The sequence below is a fragment of the Rhinatrema bivittatum genome, chromosome 10 (assembly GCF_901001135.1).
Source record: "Rhinatrema bivittatum chromosome 10, aRhiBiv1.1, whole genome shotgun sequence".
NCBI lineage: Eukaryota > Metazoa > Chordata > Amphibia > Gymnophiona > Rhinatrematidae > Rhinatrema > Rhinatrema bivittatum.
The window spans coordinates 65,064,891-65,083,608 of record NC_042624.1 but is presented as its reverse complement, the minus strand read 5'-3'; the positions used below and the strand labels follow the sequence as shown (position 1 = coordinate 65,083,608).

At 45.2% G+C, this 18,718-nt stretch overlaps 1 protein-coding gene across 1 annotated transcript in view; it reads left to right on the top strand.

The window, feature by feature from the left end:
• SHCBP1L (SHC binding and spindle associated 1 like) overlaps positions 1-18,718 on the top strand; it is a 385,813-nt gene that overhangs the window by 46,005 nt on the left and 321,090 nt on the right. The window contains exon 3 of the mRNA XM_029617645.1: positions 9,911-10,125. Coding sequence (XP_029473505.1) covers positions 9,911-10,125 — 215 coding nt within the window. The remainder of the gene's footprint in view (positions 1-9,910; positions 10,126-18,718) is intronic.

The window sequence follows — 18,718 nt, the reverse complement described above, 5'->3', positions numbered from 1 at the left end:
GTATTCACAAAATACTATGTCTGTAGGTAAAACATAGTAATAGACATGAAATTAAAAAAAATATTAACATAAAACATAATATTACTGTTAAGGGTAACAACTGCTGTTCTGTGCAGATATCCCTAAGCCTTATGATAACCCATTAAAAATGTATTGCTAGCAACATTTTTACTGGATGATGAGCCTTCTTGAAAATTCAGACAGTGCTGCTTACGTACTTTGCTATAGAAGCAGTCCATAAGCTTTCCTAATATCTGCGTATCAGTAGCCCAGACCGTAAAAGTCAGGGCCCATGATGATTATCGTCTGAATCCAATTCCCTGCCCCCCTCCCCCTGGCCATCGAAGCAGGGAGCAGTTTTGCAGTTGCATCAAAGCATCGAGGCTTATTGGTTAAGGGTAGTAATCTCCATGCCTTCTGTTTAAAACTATTAATTGTTGCTCCATGAAGGTTACCACCATTGCCATAACAGCAAGTTACCTCTATGTACGCTGTTTTTCATTTCCATCCTCAAGCCTTTAGGAATCCACAGTATTTATCCCATGCCCCTTTTGCAGAGAATTCAGTCTTCTCTCTGGCCACCTCACCTACAAGACTACAAAGTCTTCCTCTTCCAAGGTAAAGCAGAACCTCTTGTGGTGGTGACTCTGTTAAACTTAGAGGAGGAAATGATTTTGGAACTTCTTTACTGTCTGTTTTAACAACAGATGCAAGGCTTGATGGGTTGGGGTGCCTACTGCTAGGATCAAGTAGCTCAGGGACTTTGGAGACAGGAGACAAATTTGTGGTCCATCAACATGTTGGAAATAAGGGTGATCAGGTTAATGTTGCTTCTCTTCATGCCAGTTGTGAAGGGAAAGGCAATTTGAGTCCTTTCTAACAATACCATGGCAGTATGTATGTGAACAAGGGAGGCACCCAAAGGTGGCAAACGAGGCAAGTACACTGTGCTGGACAGAAGAGAATCTTTTACAAATCTTGGCATCTCACATTGTAAGACTGAATAATGTTCAGGCTGATTTTCTAAGCAGAAACATATTTAATCCTGGAGAGTGGGAACTCAGCCAGGAGGTTTTCCAGAGGATAATAAATCCCTGGGATTCTTCCTTGCTTGGATCTTATGACGACTTGCAAAAATTCCAAAGTTCCCTTTATTTCAGCCAGTGCAAGTAGTATAGATGCTCTAATCCAGCCTTGGCTGGTGGGGAAACTGTTGTATGTATTTCCTCTCTGATAGGGGAAACTCTTTGAAAAGAATATGCTGTTTTATATGTATTTTTTTTATATATGTTTTTTTATCTACCCCGCCCCAAACTTTGGAAGGCTCTGAATAAAAATAATATTAAATAAATAATAAGAAGAATAGAGTCTTCCTTTGGTAATTTTAGTAGCTCTAGATTGGCCAAGAAGACTGTGGTACATGGATCTAGTAAGGTTACAGGTCAATACACTTTCTGGAAGATCAAGGACTATATTCAGGTTCTGATTCTCTTGGAAGATCCGGTTCCATTTTATTTTATGGCCTGGCTCTTGAGAGGTTATGGTTATACAAAAAAAGATATTTCTCCTCTCTAATTTGAACTTTATTGAAAGTCTGCAAGAACCCCACTTTGCCGATTTATATTTGTGTCTAGCATCAATTGAGGTATGCTGCAAGGAATGGTCTGGGCGATCAAATATTTCTAACATCTTGATCATTCTTCGGAGAGGATTGGATAAAGGTCTGCCTTTAAACTCTAAGATGGTAACGTTTAAAGTGGTGCGTGGGCACACATGCGCATGCGTTCGGCCCATGCCCAGGGACGTGACTATCTTATAACATAAGCTTGTTTATGTGCACATGTTATAAAATAGCCTGACCACGTGCACATATTCACTCAATTTTAAGTGAGCACATGCCCGTGCATGCAAAAGCACATAAGTGTGCTGATGCCATTGCTAGTTTTTCCAGTTCGTGCTCAGTTAAGGAATAGAACTTCCAAAAGCCCCTAGTTTAATAGCCTCCATTCCCCCCTGTTAGCCCCCCCCCCCCATTAGCCCCAACCTTGCTGATCTGCTTAGATTCTTTCTTTTATAAGTAACACGTCAACCATAGCAGAATTAAAGTTATGTGGCAGGGCACCCCATTGTGCACCAGTGCATGTATTTACATGCATATTTTAAGTTAAAAAATTCGGAATGCCCATGCCGTGCCCCTTTTTGGAAACTTTCATTTCTGCGTGCAGTGGCATATATGCTGGTGACTTTTCAAATCTGCTCAACTTGCACAAGCTTGACATTCGTCCATCCCCTAATTGATGCATGTGTCAGGTTTTTAATATTCACCTTTTCAAGGTGCAAGTTGCAGCTTTTTCATGTTACAAGGACAGAGTTCAGGGAGTTTCCATCACTGCCCACCCAGATGTATCTTGGTTCCTCCTTGGGGTTAAATGTGCATTACTGCCTTTCATATCTTTAGTCCTTACTAATCTGGTTTGCAAATTTTAGTAGGGCTGCCATTTGAACCTCTTAAGAGAGATTCTCTAAAAGATCTGTTCCTAATATTTTTCTGATCACTGTTTGTTCTATTAGATGGACCTCCGAGTTGCAAGTTTGTCATGTAGAAATCCTTTTCTTATTTGTTCCTCTTCCAGTCCCTTCCTTTATACTGAAAGTGATCTCTCTGATTCACTTAAACCAATCAATTTCTCTCCCAGCAATCTCATGGAAGAGAGTCATGGTAAAAAATGGATCAATACAGTTAGATGTCTGAGTTTTTATTAGATATTTGGAGGTTACCAATCCATTCCTGAAATCTGACAGTTTGGAGGGCCACGTAAGAGTGAGTCAGTTTCCAAGGCTGAAACAGTTTCCAAGCTGAAACAAAGCTTACCGATTGAAAGGCCATTGGGCTTCAAATATCCTTTGGGCTCATTCAATAAGAGCTCAAGCTTCTTCCCGGGTAGTGTCAACATCTTTTTTTTTTTTTTTTTTTTCCCTGAGAAAGACCACCTGGTCTTCTTTGTACACATTCACTAAGCATTACGGACTGGATGTATGTGTAAGGAAGGACACACCTTTGGTGCTGTTCTCAAGTTAATCCTAGCTTCTTTCCTCATAGATTTATTGTCTTTGGGTACTTCCTACACATCTGGACTGGTGTAGCAGGAGAAATTTTAACTTGCCTGATTCTTTCCTTGAATTCTGCTACATCAGTCCATCCTCCTGGGGCCTGTGCAGTTTATTCCATTGTACCTTAAATTACAGAACTTGGTTGAACTCGTTTAGAGGACAACAGATTCACTTGTTTTTCTTTTTTAACTTGTTGTTCCTCATTAACCAAAATAATTTAGGGTGCTATTTTCTTTAAGGAAGATCCTTTTTAGGTATTTCCTCTTATTTTGAGTTAGTTGTTAGTTTATTCTTCATGGCTTTTGCCGGAACTGCCCCATGATAACAACCAATGATGTCACAAAAAATGTAGTGTTCTATTTCTCCACCTGCTAATAGGGGGGGGAGTAAACCCACACATCTGGACTGGCGTAGCAGGATTCAAGGAAAGGAAATTATCAGATAAATTAAATTTCTCCTTATGGTCACCCTTTTCCCTGAACCTGCAGTTTAGGTGCAATTTACAGCTGGCACCCTCTCAAGAGAAAGATCGGCAGAGTACCTGCATGCTCCTTCAGCTTAAGGATTGCATGCCTCTTGTGGTTGAAATGGTGGTATTAGCCTAGTAGGCCAGTGGCACCCAAGCATTTATTGGGCCATCATCGAATGCATTGTTAAGGCATTGTGAAATTTGAACTCTGGATGACTTCTTACTAATCAATTGTGTATTAATAGTAACTGACTAAGAACTTACTGCTGTTGATCTACCTGGTAAAATTGCAAAGAATGTAGACTAGTGGGAGATCCAACAATGTGCTAAATTTGAAGGTCAACAAAAACTGCTGTCTCTTATGAACTGCTGATATTCTTGTGATATATACAGGTGCTGGAAATATATACAGGTGATAAAAGAGGAGAACCATTAGTTAATGTAAAAAAAAAATGGGAAGGAAAATAAAACTTTTAGATTATTATTTTTTATTTATTTAACATTTTTATATACCGGAATTCATGTAGCAAAGTTACATATCATTTCGGTTTACATTATAACAATTAACAGGCATAGAAGAATGCGGTTACATCGAACAGGTAGGATAACTTGGATCAATGAACTGGGGAGTAAATTGCAATGATTACGATTAGGTAATAATATTCTATAACTGAAATCTGGCTAAGTAAATAGGGAGTCCTGTTACAAGGAGCACATTGCTGGGCGATTATTGTTATGTATTAAAAGCTTGTTCGAATAGCCAAGTTTTGAGTCTCTTTTTAAAGGTGATTGGGCAAGGTTCCTTCCGGAGTTCTGGAGGTAGAGAGTTCCATTGCGCAGGGCCTGCTGTAGATAGAGATCGTTTATTTAACGAGGTTTTGATAGGTGGGGTAAGGAGAGTGTCTCTATAAGCTGCTCTCGTTGGTCTGGATGTAATATGTGGTTGTAATGGGATGTTGAGTTCTAGTGGAATGAGCTTGTGTATAGATTTGTGAATGATTGTGAGAACTTTATACGAGACTCTAAACTTGATAGGGAGCCAGTGTAGGTTTCCTTAGGATGGGGGTAATGTGGTTTCTTTTGTTGGACCTAGTCAGAATCCTGGCTGAAGCATTCTGAAGCATTTGTAGTGGTTTTATGGTGTTGGCTGGAAGGCCTAGTAGAAGGGAGTTGCAATAGTCGATTTTTGAGAAAATGATTGCTTGAAGAAACTGATCGGTAGTCTTGGAAGTGGAGAGTGGTCTGAGGCGTTTCAGGACTTGTAATTTAAAGAAGCCATCCTTCGTGGTGTTATTAATAATCTCTTTAGGTTTAATTGATTGTCCATGATGACTCCGAGTTTCTGACTTGAGAGGAGAATGAAGGTTGACTGGTGGGGAGTATGTTGGACATTGCATAGTTGCTGTCCTGTGAAACGAGGAGTAATTCCGTTTTGTTGGATTAAGAATTAAGTTGATGCTCAAGAGCAGATTGTTGATGTCTAGGAGGCAGTTGTTCCAGAATTCTAGTGTTTTTTGTTTTTATTGTTATTCAAAAGTCATTTAGACAGATAACTCACAAGTTATCTGTTTAAATGGGTTATTAGCATATTGAGCTTCTTATATGGCTAAATTAAAGGTAAATTAAATTATTCAGCTATAATTTAGTCAAATTTAAAAGGGGCGTTTTGGGGGCGTGCCAGTTAGGGGTCCCATTATCCTGCTAACTTAACCGAATATTGGGTATATCTGGCTAAGTTAGCCGCATAACTTTAGACTTGCTCGGAAACAGGTATAACGTTATCCAGCTTCGTGTGGCTGTAACTTTAGACTTAACCGGCTATATTCAATACTTCCATTTTAGTAGTCTAGCAATGGCAGAAGTGTCAGCAGAAGCGCCGGTCCCAGATTGCGATAGACTACCGCGACCTGGGAACCACTAAAATAAAGGTATGGGCGAGGGAGGGGGTCGTAGAAGGGAAGGGATTGGGGTGGGCTTGGGGGGGGGGGGGCTGGAGCCTGCGAGATGTCCTTAAAAAAAATAAAAGGGGAAGTTAGAGCAGGGGCTGGGGTAGGGGGAACTCTTGGCCCTAATAATTTATTTTTTAAACATGAAATAGATCATTTTGGGGAGATGGTGGCAAGTTAAGCCCCGGAAGGCTTTTGTAACTCATGTGGGAGGGAGGAGGAGGACAGGTTAGGGCCTGTAGGCCCATGATGTGAGGTTTTTTGTTTGTTTGTTTGTTTTTTTTTTTAAACAGGAACATTACTTAACTGGCTATATTCTTTTGAATATTGCCAGTTAAGTCTGAAATTATACAGCTAACCATAGCCAGATAACTTTATACCTAACTGGTAATATTCCAAAGAATAACCAGTTATGTTTAAAATTATCTGGCTATGGTTAGTCATAATTTGAATCAGGGATATTCAGTGGGACGCTTCTTCCACTGAATATCCAGGATAAGTTATCTGGCTAACTTTAGCCGGATAACTTGTCCACTAACGGCCAGCTGAATATTGGCCTCCTAGAGCTCTTGGTCTGTGCTGGAAATAAAAGGAAGAGCCCAGTGGCCTAGAGTGACCCCTGGGATTATTGTTGACTTGGGGCACACATGAACTAGGGACTATAATCCTGCATTATACTAAAGCAGTATTTCTCAACCCAGTCTTTAGGACACACCTAGTCAGGTAGGTTTTCAGGATACCAATACTGAATATGCATGAAAGATTTGCATACAATGGAAGCAGTACATGCAAATCTCTCTCATACATTATCATATACCTGGGAACTCTCTGGATTCCCCCCCCCCCCCCCCCCCCCGAGATTCAGGGAATGCATCAATTGCTGGGGTCTTTGGGTAAATAGTAGAAAGCTCTGGGCCTCTCTGTTTACAATTCCAACCACTCCCCCTTCAGGAACTCGAGGAAGGGGTCAGCCTAGAGTGCACACACTGCAGGCAGCATATAAGGAGAAATTGGAGAGGGTTGCAACACACAACAGCGTGCCTGCAACTGTGATACACGATTTGGGTCTCAGCTGTGGGTAGAGTGAAGGTGCACAAGTCAAGGAGCTGTAATTATAGGACGGTGGAACCAAAGAGAATGTTAAGAGTCAGGGAGAGAGGAAGTGGTCATCCTTGGAGGAGGGGATGTGGTGGTGGTGGCGGCGGCAGAGAGGTGTGGATTAGCAGCAAGAGGTGGAATGAAGAAAGTTGATGTGCATTATTCATTCCTTGCCCTGCTAATCAGCAGCAATATCAGGGTGACCACAACTCAGAATTTCCCAGGTATGCATATTCATGGGGGGGTAGATTTTCTAAATTTGGGCGAGCGCGAACAAGAGTACACGGGATTTCAATAGATACGTGCGTAGCCATTAAAATCCATGGATTTACGCCTGCCAGAGGCAGACGTAAATCCGCACGCGCCAGCGGGCTGCTGGCGCACCAAGACCAGACCCGGGGCTGTTCTGGAGGGCGCGGCCCCGCCCCCGAAACGTTGCGTCACGCGTGACACGCCCCAAAACGCTGCATCACTCCAGGCACGCCCCTGACACGCCCCTTCATGCAAGCCCGGGACTTACACGCGTCCCGGGGTTTGTGCGCGCCGCCGAGCCTATGCAAAATAGGCTCGGTGCGCAGGGGGGGTTTGGGGTAGGTTTTCGGGGGGTACGCGCGTATCCTATGCGCGTACCCCTTTGAAAATCTACCCCTGTGGATATCTTGAAAATCTGATGGGCTAGCTGTGTCCAGAGGACTGGGTTGAGAATCACTGAGTTGGATAACTCTTCCAAATGGGTCAATGTCGATTTGTCTGGATTAATAGTTTTTATTTTGCATGGTAATATAACGACAAAGATAAATGAAAGGTAGAAAAAACATATGTGCTATCACATCTGCCCTACCATTTTTTTTTTTTAAGATATCCCCTATGCTTGTCCTTACATTCTTGAATTCAGATACTGTTTTTGTCTCCACCACCCTTTCTGTAAGGAAATATTTCCTTTGCTTGCTCCGAAGTTTACTCCCTTTCACTTTCATCCCATGACCCCATATTCCAGAGCCTCCTTTCCATTGAAAGAGGCTATCTTCTATGCACAGATACCTTGAGGTTATTAAAATGTCACTCAGATCTTCCCTTTCCCACCTTTTCTCTAGCATAGGGGTGAGCAAACCTTTTGAGCTGCAGCCCTCTCTTGATTTATTTGATTGGGGCCCCCAAGATAACTTACTACATACATACAGGTATTCACCAGGTAGCCATTCTGCCAACCAGTGGCTAAAACCCTCATTTTATATTTCTTTAAGTTGCTGAAAGGAGTAATCTCACATATACACATTAGCACAAAGAGGCAGACACCCTTACTCAGACCAACAGAGAGGGAAATAGACACCGGCTCAAACATAGATATAGAGACCCCATACCTAGACAGACACACTCCACAGAGAGACAGAAACCCAACAACCAGACAGGGAGAGGCATAGATGATAAAACACCTAGGCAGAAAAATACAGACATAACACACTCAGATTCACCCCACAGACAGACCACATCACCCACACAGATATAGACTGCACACACAGACCAAAGCACCCCAGACACACACACTCCACACCACACCCAGACATACAGGCCACAAATCACAATACGAAGGGCTAGAAAATTTTTCACAAAATTTAAATGATAGTTCTCAGCTCCTAAAAAAATTTTTGGCTATCCCATCTTGCCCAACTTTTTTTTTTTTTTTTACCTGTTTTCACTAGTTTTTCCAATTTGTTTTTCCTTCTTTGTATTAGTTTGCTCATCTTTTTTATTTTCTCATATTTTGATTTGCTCATTGAACTTATTTTACACTTTTTTGCCTTTATTCTTTCTTCTCACATTTCCTCCCTCTCTCCCCCCCCCCCCCACTTCCATTTCTTCATTCCCTCTAGCCTCTTTGCCCATTCCCTTCTCCTATATCACCACTTCTTTTTTCCCCCAGTGTGCAACAGTTATGATCTCTCTCTCTCTTTCTGTAGGGACCGGGCAGCAGCAGGAACTCCTACTGGGATGAGGTTTGAGGATGGCAGGTCTTCTTGGGCAGAGGCTGTTCCCAGGTCCAGTTCTGCCACAGAGTAAGCGGCTTGTCTCTGAGCTTGCAACAGCACAAGCAGCTCTTCTTCCTGGCCCACCAAAAGAGACATGTCTAAGCATTCCAGCAGTTTCCTCTTTCCTGAGCTTGCAATGCCTCCATGGCATTACAGCCATTTTTACTTCCTTGATTGGGCTGCCAGTGGGTCCCCCTTCAGGATTGTTCAAGCACCCCTGAGGGGCCCACACCCCAGTTTGCTCACCCCTGCTCTTGGGTATACATGTTTAGATCTTTAAGTCTATCCCCATATGCTTTAGAATGAAGACCACTGACCATTTTAGTAGCCACCCTTTAGATCAACTCCACCTAGAGATAGATATTCAAACATATCTGTCTATGTAAGTTAGCCAGGATAATATTTATCTGGCTAATTTAAATGGGATATTCAGCAGCACAGCTATGCTGCTGAATATCCCTGTAGAAATTGGCACTAAGCCGGATAAGACTTGCCTGGCTAAATTATACTTGCTGCATGACAGGTCTAACTTTAACTAGATAAGTCTGAATATTAGCACTTATCCGGCTAAGTTAACCAGATAAGTAGCTCTGCCCTGATCCATTCATTGTATGCCCCAAGGTATTCGACTATCTACTTAACCAGATAAGTACTTATCCGGCTAAGTGGCGACTGCTTAACATAGCCGCCAATTAGCTGGATAAGTCACTACTTATTTGGCTAAGTATCATTGAATATCGGCCTCTTAGTTTATATCCTTTTGATGTGCAGTCTCCAGAATTGTACCCAGTATTCCAAATGAGGTCTTGCCAGGGACTTATACAGGGACACTATTGCCTCTTTTTTTTTTTTTCAACTGACCATTCCTTTTCCTGTGTTCATAAATATCTTTCTGGCTTTTATCATTGCCTTATCCAGCTGTTTGGCCATCTTGAATTATCTTATATGATCATCCCCAGACTGTGCTCTTGATTAGTGCATAGAAGAATTTCATCACCTATATTATACCTTTCCCTTAGGTTTTTGCAGCCCAAATGCACGATCTTGTATTTTTTAGCATTAAATATTTGCCAGACTCCAGACCACTTCTCAAGTTTTGCTTGATTCTTCCCTTGTTTGGCCACACCTGCCTGGATATCTACCCTGTTGCAGATTTTGGTACCATCTGCCAAAACACAGGGGCTATAGTGGAATAATGGAATTCATAATGCTTAACTTTACTCCCTTCTAATCTGATGTTTGTAATGTTTATTTCTTAGGTTACTTGCAAACCTCGTTTAAGTTCATCTTCTCATTTAAAAACTACTGTGTCTGTTGCTGAGCCTTTTTCCTGCAACATTGCAAATCTTCCAAGAGAACTTATTGATGAAGTTTTGGAGGGACTGGATTACTGTGTACCTTTGCTGGAAGTCTATCCTGTTGAGGGACAGGATGATGTCGTATGTGGTATTGCACACTCATTGGATGTTGTGAGGTATCGGTTTCCGTATTTTATCAATCAGTTGGATAAATGTATTTCAGAATATTGCCTTATCCAAAAATGCAGGAAAACTAACTTCCTCCTATTTGGGTGCATCATGAATTGATTAAAAAGTGTAAAATAATGTATATGAATATTTGGAATTGTAAAATATTTGTTAAAATTAATATATCATGACAGATGGTTAATTGTATAGAACCATATATATTCACAGGTGATCCTAGATTTAAGGGTGGTCAACTCTGGTCCTCGAGAGCCACAAACAGGTCAGATTTTCAGGATATCCACATGCACTGCCTCTGTTGTACGTAAATCTCTCATGTATATTCATTGTGGATATCCTGAATACCTGAGCTGTTTGTGGTTCTCGAGGACCAGAGTTGGCTACCCCTGGTCTAAGGGTCCGTTTGGATGAGATGAATGGTGATTGGTTATCAGGGTTTTTATGGAACTGGGTCCATATCACTTCAGACCAGTGGGTCTTGAATACAGTTTGAGATGGGTATGTTTTAGAGTTTTGACATCCTATTTCAGATGTTTTTATGGTCACCCCTGCCCTAGATTAGTTGTAAATGAAAGAAGGGCGAGTTAAAATGACGAAGAAAAATCTTAGTTTAAAGAAGAAAAATATTTTGGTCATTGCCAGGGCATTTATTTAATGGAATTTTCTGTGTCTGCCACTGTGGTGACAAGGGCTTCAAAATATGGTTGCCTAGTCACTAATGATGACCAGAAATCTCTAGATGGAAGCTAACTTTTGAGCCCTCAAGAATACTGTTGCTTCCTCCTTCTTATCTGAGTCAAAGAATTAGTGGAATCCAACAGTCATCCCTCTTGTCCAACAAAATAGTCTGCTTCCTTTCTACCTGCCTGTAGAGTCAATGAGGAACCACCAACTATCTCTTGCCCACCTGCTTGACTGAGACCCAGGAAATTTCCACCTTCCTCCCACCTGCCTGCTTTGAAGCATGGATCCCTCCTGCTAGTCCCCCAGAACCAACAAATGTGTTTCCATCTCTCTCCTGAAGAGCCTTGCATTCCACCGAGCAGCTGCCAATCTGCCATCCTTCCAAGATACTGCTACTGCCTATTTTCCCTTCCTTTCCCAGAGTGACTACTGTGCCTTGCAGGACCTGGAACACAAGGAACCTCTGAAGGCCTCCTTCCCTCTCCATCTGACCTGACCATTCTCCCTGAGGAACCAAGGGAGATCTCCAGGCCCAATCAGAGAAGGCACTCCTTCCTGACTTAGCCAACTGCAGGAGGAGTCCTTCCCACCTGTATCAAGAAACCAGTGACAAAGTGTCTCTTCTGGCTACTTTTTCTCCTTCCAGCCCCAAAATGATACAGGAGTCATCTTTCCTTCCTTCCTCTTTGCTGCCTGTCTCAGAGATCTCCCTACTTGACCAGAGGAGACCATGGAGGACTATGGAGTGGAATACAAAGGGGAGATGGAGGGCTGTGGTTGTACGGAGATGATAGGGAGAGATACCAAAAGGAGGAAGGATAAGGGAAGGTGAAAGGGAGAGAGAAGTGGCAGGAAAAAAGGGAAATGGATGGAAGGAGATGAGGAAAAACTAAATTGGGGGAAAAAGGCTAGAGGGAAGAAAAGGTGGAAGAGGAAAGAAGGCAGAGAGAAGTGATTAAAAGAAAAGGAAGCGAAAATGTCTTATGCGGGATATAATGAATCATGTCCGAAGCATAAGATATTTTCATGAATGGTATAATTTTTCATTTTCTCCTAGGACAAGCAGGATAGCAGTCCTCACAGATGGGTATCATCAGATGGAATCTGGCACAGAAAAATTTTGTCAAAAGATTCTAGAAGCTTTGACTGGCACAGTGAGCATGCCCAGCATGTCACTGTCCACACGAGGTCCCCCTGCAGTCTTTTTTTTTTTTTTCCCCACAATGCTAGTTGTCTTGCGGTTTTTGGAGCTCTCTAATTTGTGCTCTCTTCCAGCTTTTCTAGCATTTTTTTTCCTCCTGTTTCACGTTGGGTGTCCCCTTGGCACGGCAGGTTAGTTTTACCATTTCCACTCTTTCGTGCCCTATTCCTGGCTGCTCGCTTCCCTGTGACCGCCGCCCATCAACTGCTCGCTGGCTTGTTTTCATGGCGTCCGGGTTTCGCCGATGCCCCCAATGCTTGTGGGCTATGTCCATCATGGACCTGCATGAGGTTTGCATCCTCTTCTTGGGGGCATCACATGATGTCCAAGGGTGAGAACTGTGTGATCAGATGAACCCTGCCCCCCCCAAGGGCCGTTGTGATCGTCTCGACAAAATGGAGAAACTCTTTGGCTCCAAAAGGTCTACTCCATCTACGCAGGCTGTTGTGCGGGAGGTGGACCCTTGGGCTGAGGTGGGGTTTATTTATTTAGTTTTTGTATACCGGCATTCATGTAAAAACATATCACGGGTTCCTACCGTTGGCAGGCGGAGTGGGCTGGCTGATGGAGGCCGGCTGGAGCTTCGTCAATACCAGCCCTCTTTCCCTGCGGGTTGAGCCTTTGGGTACCGGGGCCGGCTGGAGTTAGGTGGGCCTCCGTGTGTCATTGAAGAGGAGATGAAGAGGTCAACCCAGAAGCAGCAACTATGGAACTGAAAAGTCTGTACTGGACGGAGGCGGAGTCCCGGGCGCCAGTAGGAACCAAAGTCTGACAGGGAATGCCCGATCAAGAACAGGCCGAAGCCTGAGAGGACCAGTCCAGGACGAAGACAAGGGGTGCGTCGTAGAATAAGCTGAAGTCAGGGCAGGCGACAATTAAGGAGCAGTGCCAAGGCTGAAGTCAAGTCCAGGAGAAAGGCAATAGTGTGGTCGGACAAAGCAGAGGTCTGGACAAGGAGATGATCAGTAGCGTGATCAGGCGAAGCAGAGGTCGGTTCCAGGAGATCAGTCCATAAAGAAAGCCAAGTAGCAGGAACACAGGAACGAAGACGACAAACCAGGAACAGAAACTCGCAGGGATCAGGAACAGGAAGGAAACATCAGGCGGCAACAAAGTACACGACCAGTGTGGAGACCTCTTGCAAAGGCGACTAACAGGAGCTGAGCCCAGCCTTATATAACGGAGCTTCAGCGACGTCATCATCTGGGGCTGTGGCCAAGTTCCTGCCACGGGCCCTTTAAAGGAAGCAGAGCTGCACGCACGTGTGCCTAAGGAGGGGCGCGGTGCTGGATGGCGGCGTCTCTCCGCGGACCACGCGGAGAGGCCGGCCACAGAGCACAGGAGTCAGTAGCAGAACCAGGAGCGCCGGGTGCACCCCGGGGACGGAGCCAGCGGCCTGCAGCCGTGAGGGAAGTGGAGCCAGATGCTGGATTAGGCAGCAGAGGGTGAGAGGGCCTCACTGCAGGCCTGCCGCGGCCAACACACACAACACCGGCTCCGGAATCTCCGAACGGAGTTAGGGGGGAACCGATGTATACGCTGTCCCTCTCCCTCATCCCCGGCAGCTACTTTCAAGGGTCGGAGAGCCGGTGATAGGACAGACAATGGCGAGGGCCAATCTCGGACATTGGGTTCCTCGGTGCCGAGGAAAGACCAGACCGAGAACCATGGGAAACTCTGTAAGCATCGCCATTGGTCACCCTCGGCACATGATTCCTGTTCCGGTGCGGCACTGGTGGCTTCTGTGCCACCACTGAAGAGGCCCCGTGGTGAGGAGGCTCCATCCTTCAGCAGACCCGGGAGTCCTAGGTGTTCCCCACTGACATTAGTGCCAGCCACTGAACCTGCTCAGGGCTTCAAGGAGACTCCAATGACTCCTCATTCCCCTCCACCAGTCCTGTTTTCACCGGACTTCAAGGAGGAGGTGGACTGCAAGGTGCAGGGTGCGGTGCTCCGAGCCTTACATTGAATCGGCTCCCATACCAGTGCTGGAACCCACACCATCTCTGTCGCCCCTGCTAGTGCATCTGAACGTCCTACTTGGCGCCCTTCAGATGCAGTTGTTGCCCGGGGGACCATTGGTTCCCCTACGACCACAGATTCCTTCCTTGGGAGCGATTCCCATCATCGGATCCAGCGAAGAGAAGGAAGACATGCACTGACTTGCTGGCGCCATCCAGTGCTTTGGGCCCAAGGCCCCTCCCGGGGCAAAAACATCGGGAGCTGGATGCTTTAGGTAGGAACGTCTTTCAGGGTGCTATACTCCTCGCCCGTATTGCCTCCTACCAGTTATACATGACCCAGTACAACCGGAATCTGTGGAAACAGGTCCAAGAGCTTGCAGAATGTCTATTGCAGCAGCATCAGGAGTCATTCTCCGCTGTTGTACAACAGGGTCTGGAAGCCGGAAAACACGAGGTGAGATCCACCTATGATGGTTTTTTTTTTTTTGAAATTTTTTATTTAATCTCTTACATAACAGGAACTGCAACGTACCTTCACAGGTATAACAGCCAACACCACAAGCAATATTCTTACAACCCTGTGCACAAATAAATGAATGCATAGTGTGATATATTCCCAAGTTATACATCAATGTGCCCTCGGTCATAATAAACAGAACTTAATCAACAACAAGTGTACCGTGAGTTATTGAACAGCTCCCCCTGTTTGCGTCCTCCCCATCCCCCCCGTTGTCCATATTACACTGCAACAACAGGCTGGTAAATAGAGAATAGACACTACTGGATGTGCTTCCATACTTGGTAAGATTCCCAAATGGCATGGAATTTGCGAACCCGGTCGTGAGTAACTGCAGTCAGATATTCCATCTGGTATATTCTATCCAATCTGGTTAACACCTGTGCGAGAGTAGGCACATCGTCTCCTTTCCATTTAAAGGCAATTTCACACCTTGTGGCAATAAAGACATACAATACAAGTCTCCTCTGCCTTTCGTCCCCAATGTCTCCCAATAACCCTAGCAGACATCCCTTAGGATCGAGCGGAACGGCTACCCCCAGGGTGTCAGTGATAAACCTAGTCACATCAGCCCATAATCCCTGGATTTTGTTACAGAGCCACCACATATGAAAGAATGTTCCCTGCTCCCCACATTTACGCCAACAGCGGTCGCTGATCTGGGGTTGTATACAATGCAGTCTTTCCGGCGCCATATACCACCGGTACATGAGTTTATACCCATTCTCTTTAATAGTAGCAGAAATAGATCCCCGCCCCACAATCATATGGCATAGGTCCCATTCTGCTTCCGATAGGGATAAACCCAAATCTTTTTCCCACCGAGCCTGGTAACCCATCTTTCCCTGGGGACCACTGTTGAGAAGCATATAGAGGCGAGAAATGGGCTTGGGTACCGGCTGAGCCTGTGCACAGAGCGACTCATATAGAGATCTGCCCTGCGACCATGCACCAGGTGCCCCTTCGGACCGAAGGAAATGTGTGATTTGTCGATAAGCATACAGGTATTTGGGTGATAAACCATATGTGTTTTGAAGAACTGCTACTGGAATCAGCTGAGACCCCTGATAGAATTGACCGGCCGTAGTGATCCCCAGGTGGCGCCACCTCCGGACAAAGCCACGATCCTGCCCTGGTGGGAATCTAGGATGCCATAAGAAGGTGGTAAGTGGATATATGCTCTTGTTACCCACCATGCGCTCCTGCCATTTTCCCCAGTGCCTCAAGACCAGTTGGGTGAACGGTGTGAGTGACTTGAATGTATCCTTCCCCATGTCTCGGCTCCAGACCTGAGAGGTTAATGACACTGGCTCCGAACCCGCCAACGCTATGGCCACCCACGGTTTGGGTGTGCCTTTTATGTGCCAACTAATGATCACACCCAACATGATGGCGGAATAGTACCACTGGAGATTAGGTATGTTGAGGCCTCCTCGAGCCTTATCTTTATATAAAATATTGCGGGACACCCTGGGGGGTTTCCTCTTCCAGATAAACTGAAAGAGTTTTCGTTGCCATATTCTCATGGCTCCTTCCGGAATCGCTACAGGTATGGTTTGGAATAGGTAGCAAAAGCGAGGCAAAACATTCATCTTAATGGCTGCCACCCTCCCGAACCAGGTTAGATCCGACCTGTCCCACCTACCTAAATCTAGTTGTATACGGGTCATTAAGACATCGTAATTAAGCTTATATAAGTCAGCCAGGTGGGTCCCAATTTTAACACCCAGATACTTTATAGCCTCTTTAGCCAATCGGAAAGGCATCGTCCTCCCCAACGCAGCATATTGATCATTTGACAAGGAAACATTAAGCAATTCAGATTTATCAGCGTTAACTTTAAACCCCGATAATCTGCCAAACAGCCTCATAGCCTCCAACAGAGGCTGCAGGGAAACCTCCGGATGGGCAACGGTAAATAACAAATCGTCAGCGAAAAGTGATAATTTATAGGGTACCTCCTGAATGGGGATCCCCTGAATGTCTGGGTGCCCTCTAATATGCTCTGCGAACGGTTCCAGCGACAAGGCGAACAATAACGGGGATAAAGGGCACCCCTGCCTCGTGCCCCTCTTCACCTCAAAAGGTTCAGAATAGGCCCCATTTATTTTAATTCTGGCATGTGGGTTCCCGTACAATTTGGTAATCCAAGTGATGAAGTGTTTCCCCAGGCCCATAACCTCCATGACTTTAAATAAATATGGCCAGTGAACCCTGTCAAACGCCTTTTCGGCGTCAATCGTGAGTAATACTGCGGGAATACGATTAGTCTGGGCCCACCACATCAGTTCTACCACCCGTCTCACATTGTCCGACGCCAGTCGCCCGGGAATAAACCCCGACTGGTCGCTATGAACCAACCCAGGTGCCACTTTCCCCAACCGGACTGCCAGCGCCCTCGCAAAAATCTTCATATCTATATTAATCAATGATATGGGTCGGTATGAGCCACACAGTGTATGATCCCGTCCTGGCTTGGCCTATATTGTTATACCCGCGGTGTTTGCCTCCCGGGATATCGTGCCCTCACCGCGTAAAGCATTATACATGGACACTAAGGTGGGTGTCAGTTCCTCGCTGAAGGTCTTGTAGAATTTCCCAGTGAGCCCATCCAGGCCCGGGGCCTTCCCCAATTTAAGATCCTTGATAATGAAGGCTATTTCTCCTTCTCTGAGTTCGTCATTAAGCTGGGTCCGCTGTATATCAGACAAAACGGGAAGGTGTATGTCCCTGAGATACTGATCTATCTCCCCCTGAGTGCTCAACTGTTCTGCATCATATAAAGTGCGGTAAAATTTGTTGAAGCACTGCCCTATTTCTTGCTGAGTGTAGATGTAGTGACCCTGAGGCCCCTTAATCTTAATAATATTGGCTTGCGCTTCCCTTTCTTTTAGCTTCCTTGCCAGTTGTCTCCCTGCTTTGTTTCCCCATTCATAATGCTGTTGCTTCAGTCTTTGTAGCAGAAAGGCTATCTGATCCTTATCCAAGGCCTGCAACGCCCCTCTAGCCTCCCCCAATTTCCCTATCAGGGCCGGGTCAAGGGTGCGCTTGTGTTGTAGCTCCAGCCGAGCTATTTGGTCCATCAACTGACCTCTCTCCCGTTCCCTCTCCTTTTTCACATACGAGGCCCGGGCTATAAAGAGACCCCTCACATAGGCCTTCAGGCTATCCCACAGAACACCAGGTGTGACCTCCCCGATATCATTGAGCTCTAGATACTGTACTATTTTGACCTTTATCTCATCCACGAAGAGCTTGTCATCCAATAGCCGATCATTCAGCCGCCAAAATTTCACTCCTGCTTGTGGACTCCCCAAATAAAGCTTAAGCCAGATCGGGGCATGGTCGGACCAGGAAATGGTACCAAGATCCGCGTCCCTAATGACCCCCCACTAGGGCTTATCAACCAGGAAGTAATCAATCCTCGAGTAGGAAGAATGGGGCTTTGAGAAAAAAGTATAGTTGCGGGACGTAGGGTTACGAAGCCGCCAAATATCTACCAGGCCCCTGTCAGCTATCAGGTTTTTGAGTGCTCGCCGAATGTTTTTACTCCCAACTCCTCCCCTGCCCGTGTTGTCTAAATAAGGGTAACGAGTAAAATTAAAATCGCCCCCACGACGAGTTGCCCCTCCGCTCACTCGCTGAGGACTGTAGATAGTTTAGTAAAAAATGAGGACTGGTCCGTATTTGGAGCATATACATTCAGTAAGGTAAACAATACTTCATTAATAGTAGCTTTCACTAATATGTATCGTCCCTCCACATCCCTGAGTACTGACAAAATATCCACGACCACAGCTTTAGCAAAGAAAATACCCACACCAGTATATTTGTGCTGCCCTGTCGCTGCAGCATGATACACCTGAGGGTAACCTACAGAGGTAAGCAAACGCTCGTGGCGTTTCCCTGATATGAGTTCTTGGCTGAAAAAATATGTCCGCCTTCAATAAGGCCATTTCCTTAAACATCAGCTGGCGTTTATGAAGGTATTAAGGCCCTTCACATTCAAGGAAGCGATAGTTATCAGCCCCATACTGACAAAAAAGTGAGCTGAGCGCCATCTGCTTGCCTGACCCCCCTACGCACAGATAACATTTTACCAATAGACCCGTAGACAGAATCACACCAACTACAATATGGAATAACATTCTTCTCCCCAGACCCTCCCCCTCCTCCCCCCGCCCCTCCCGTCCTGCAACCACTCTCCACCATGTGGT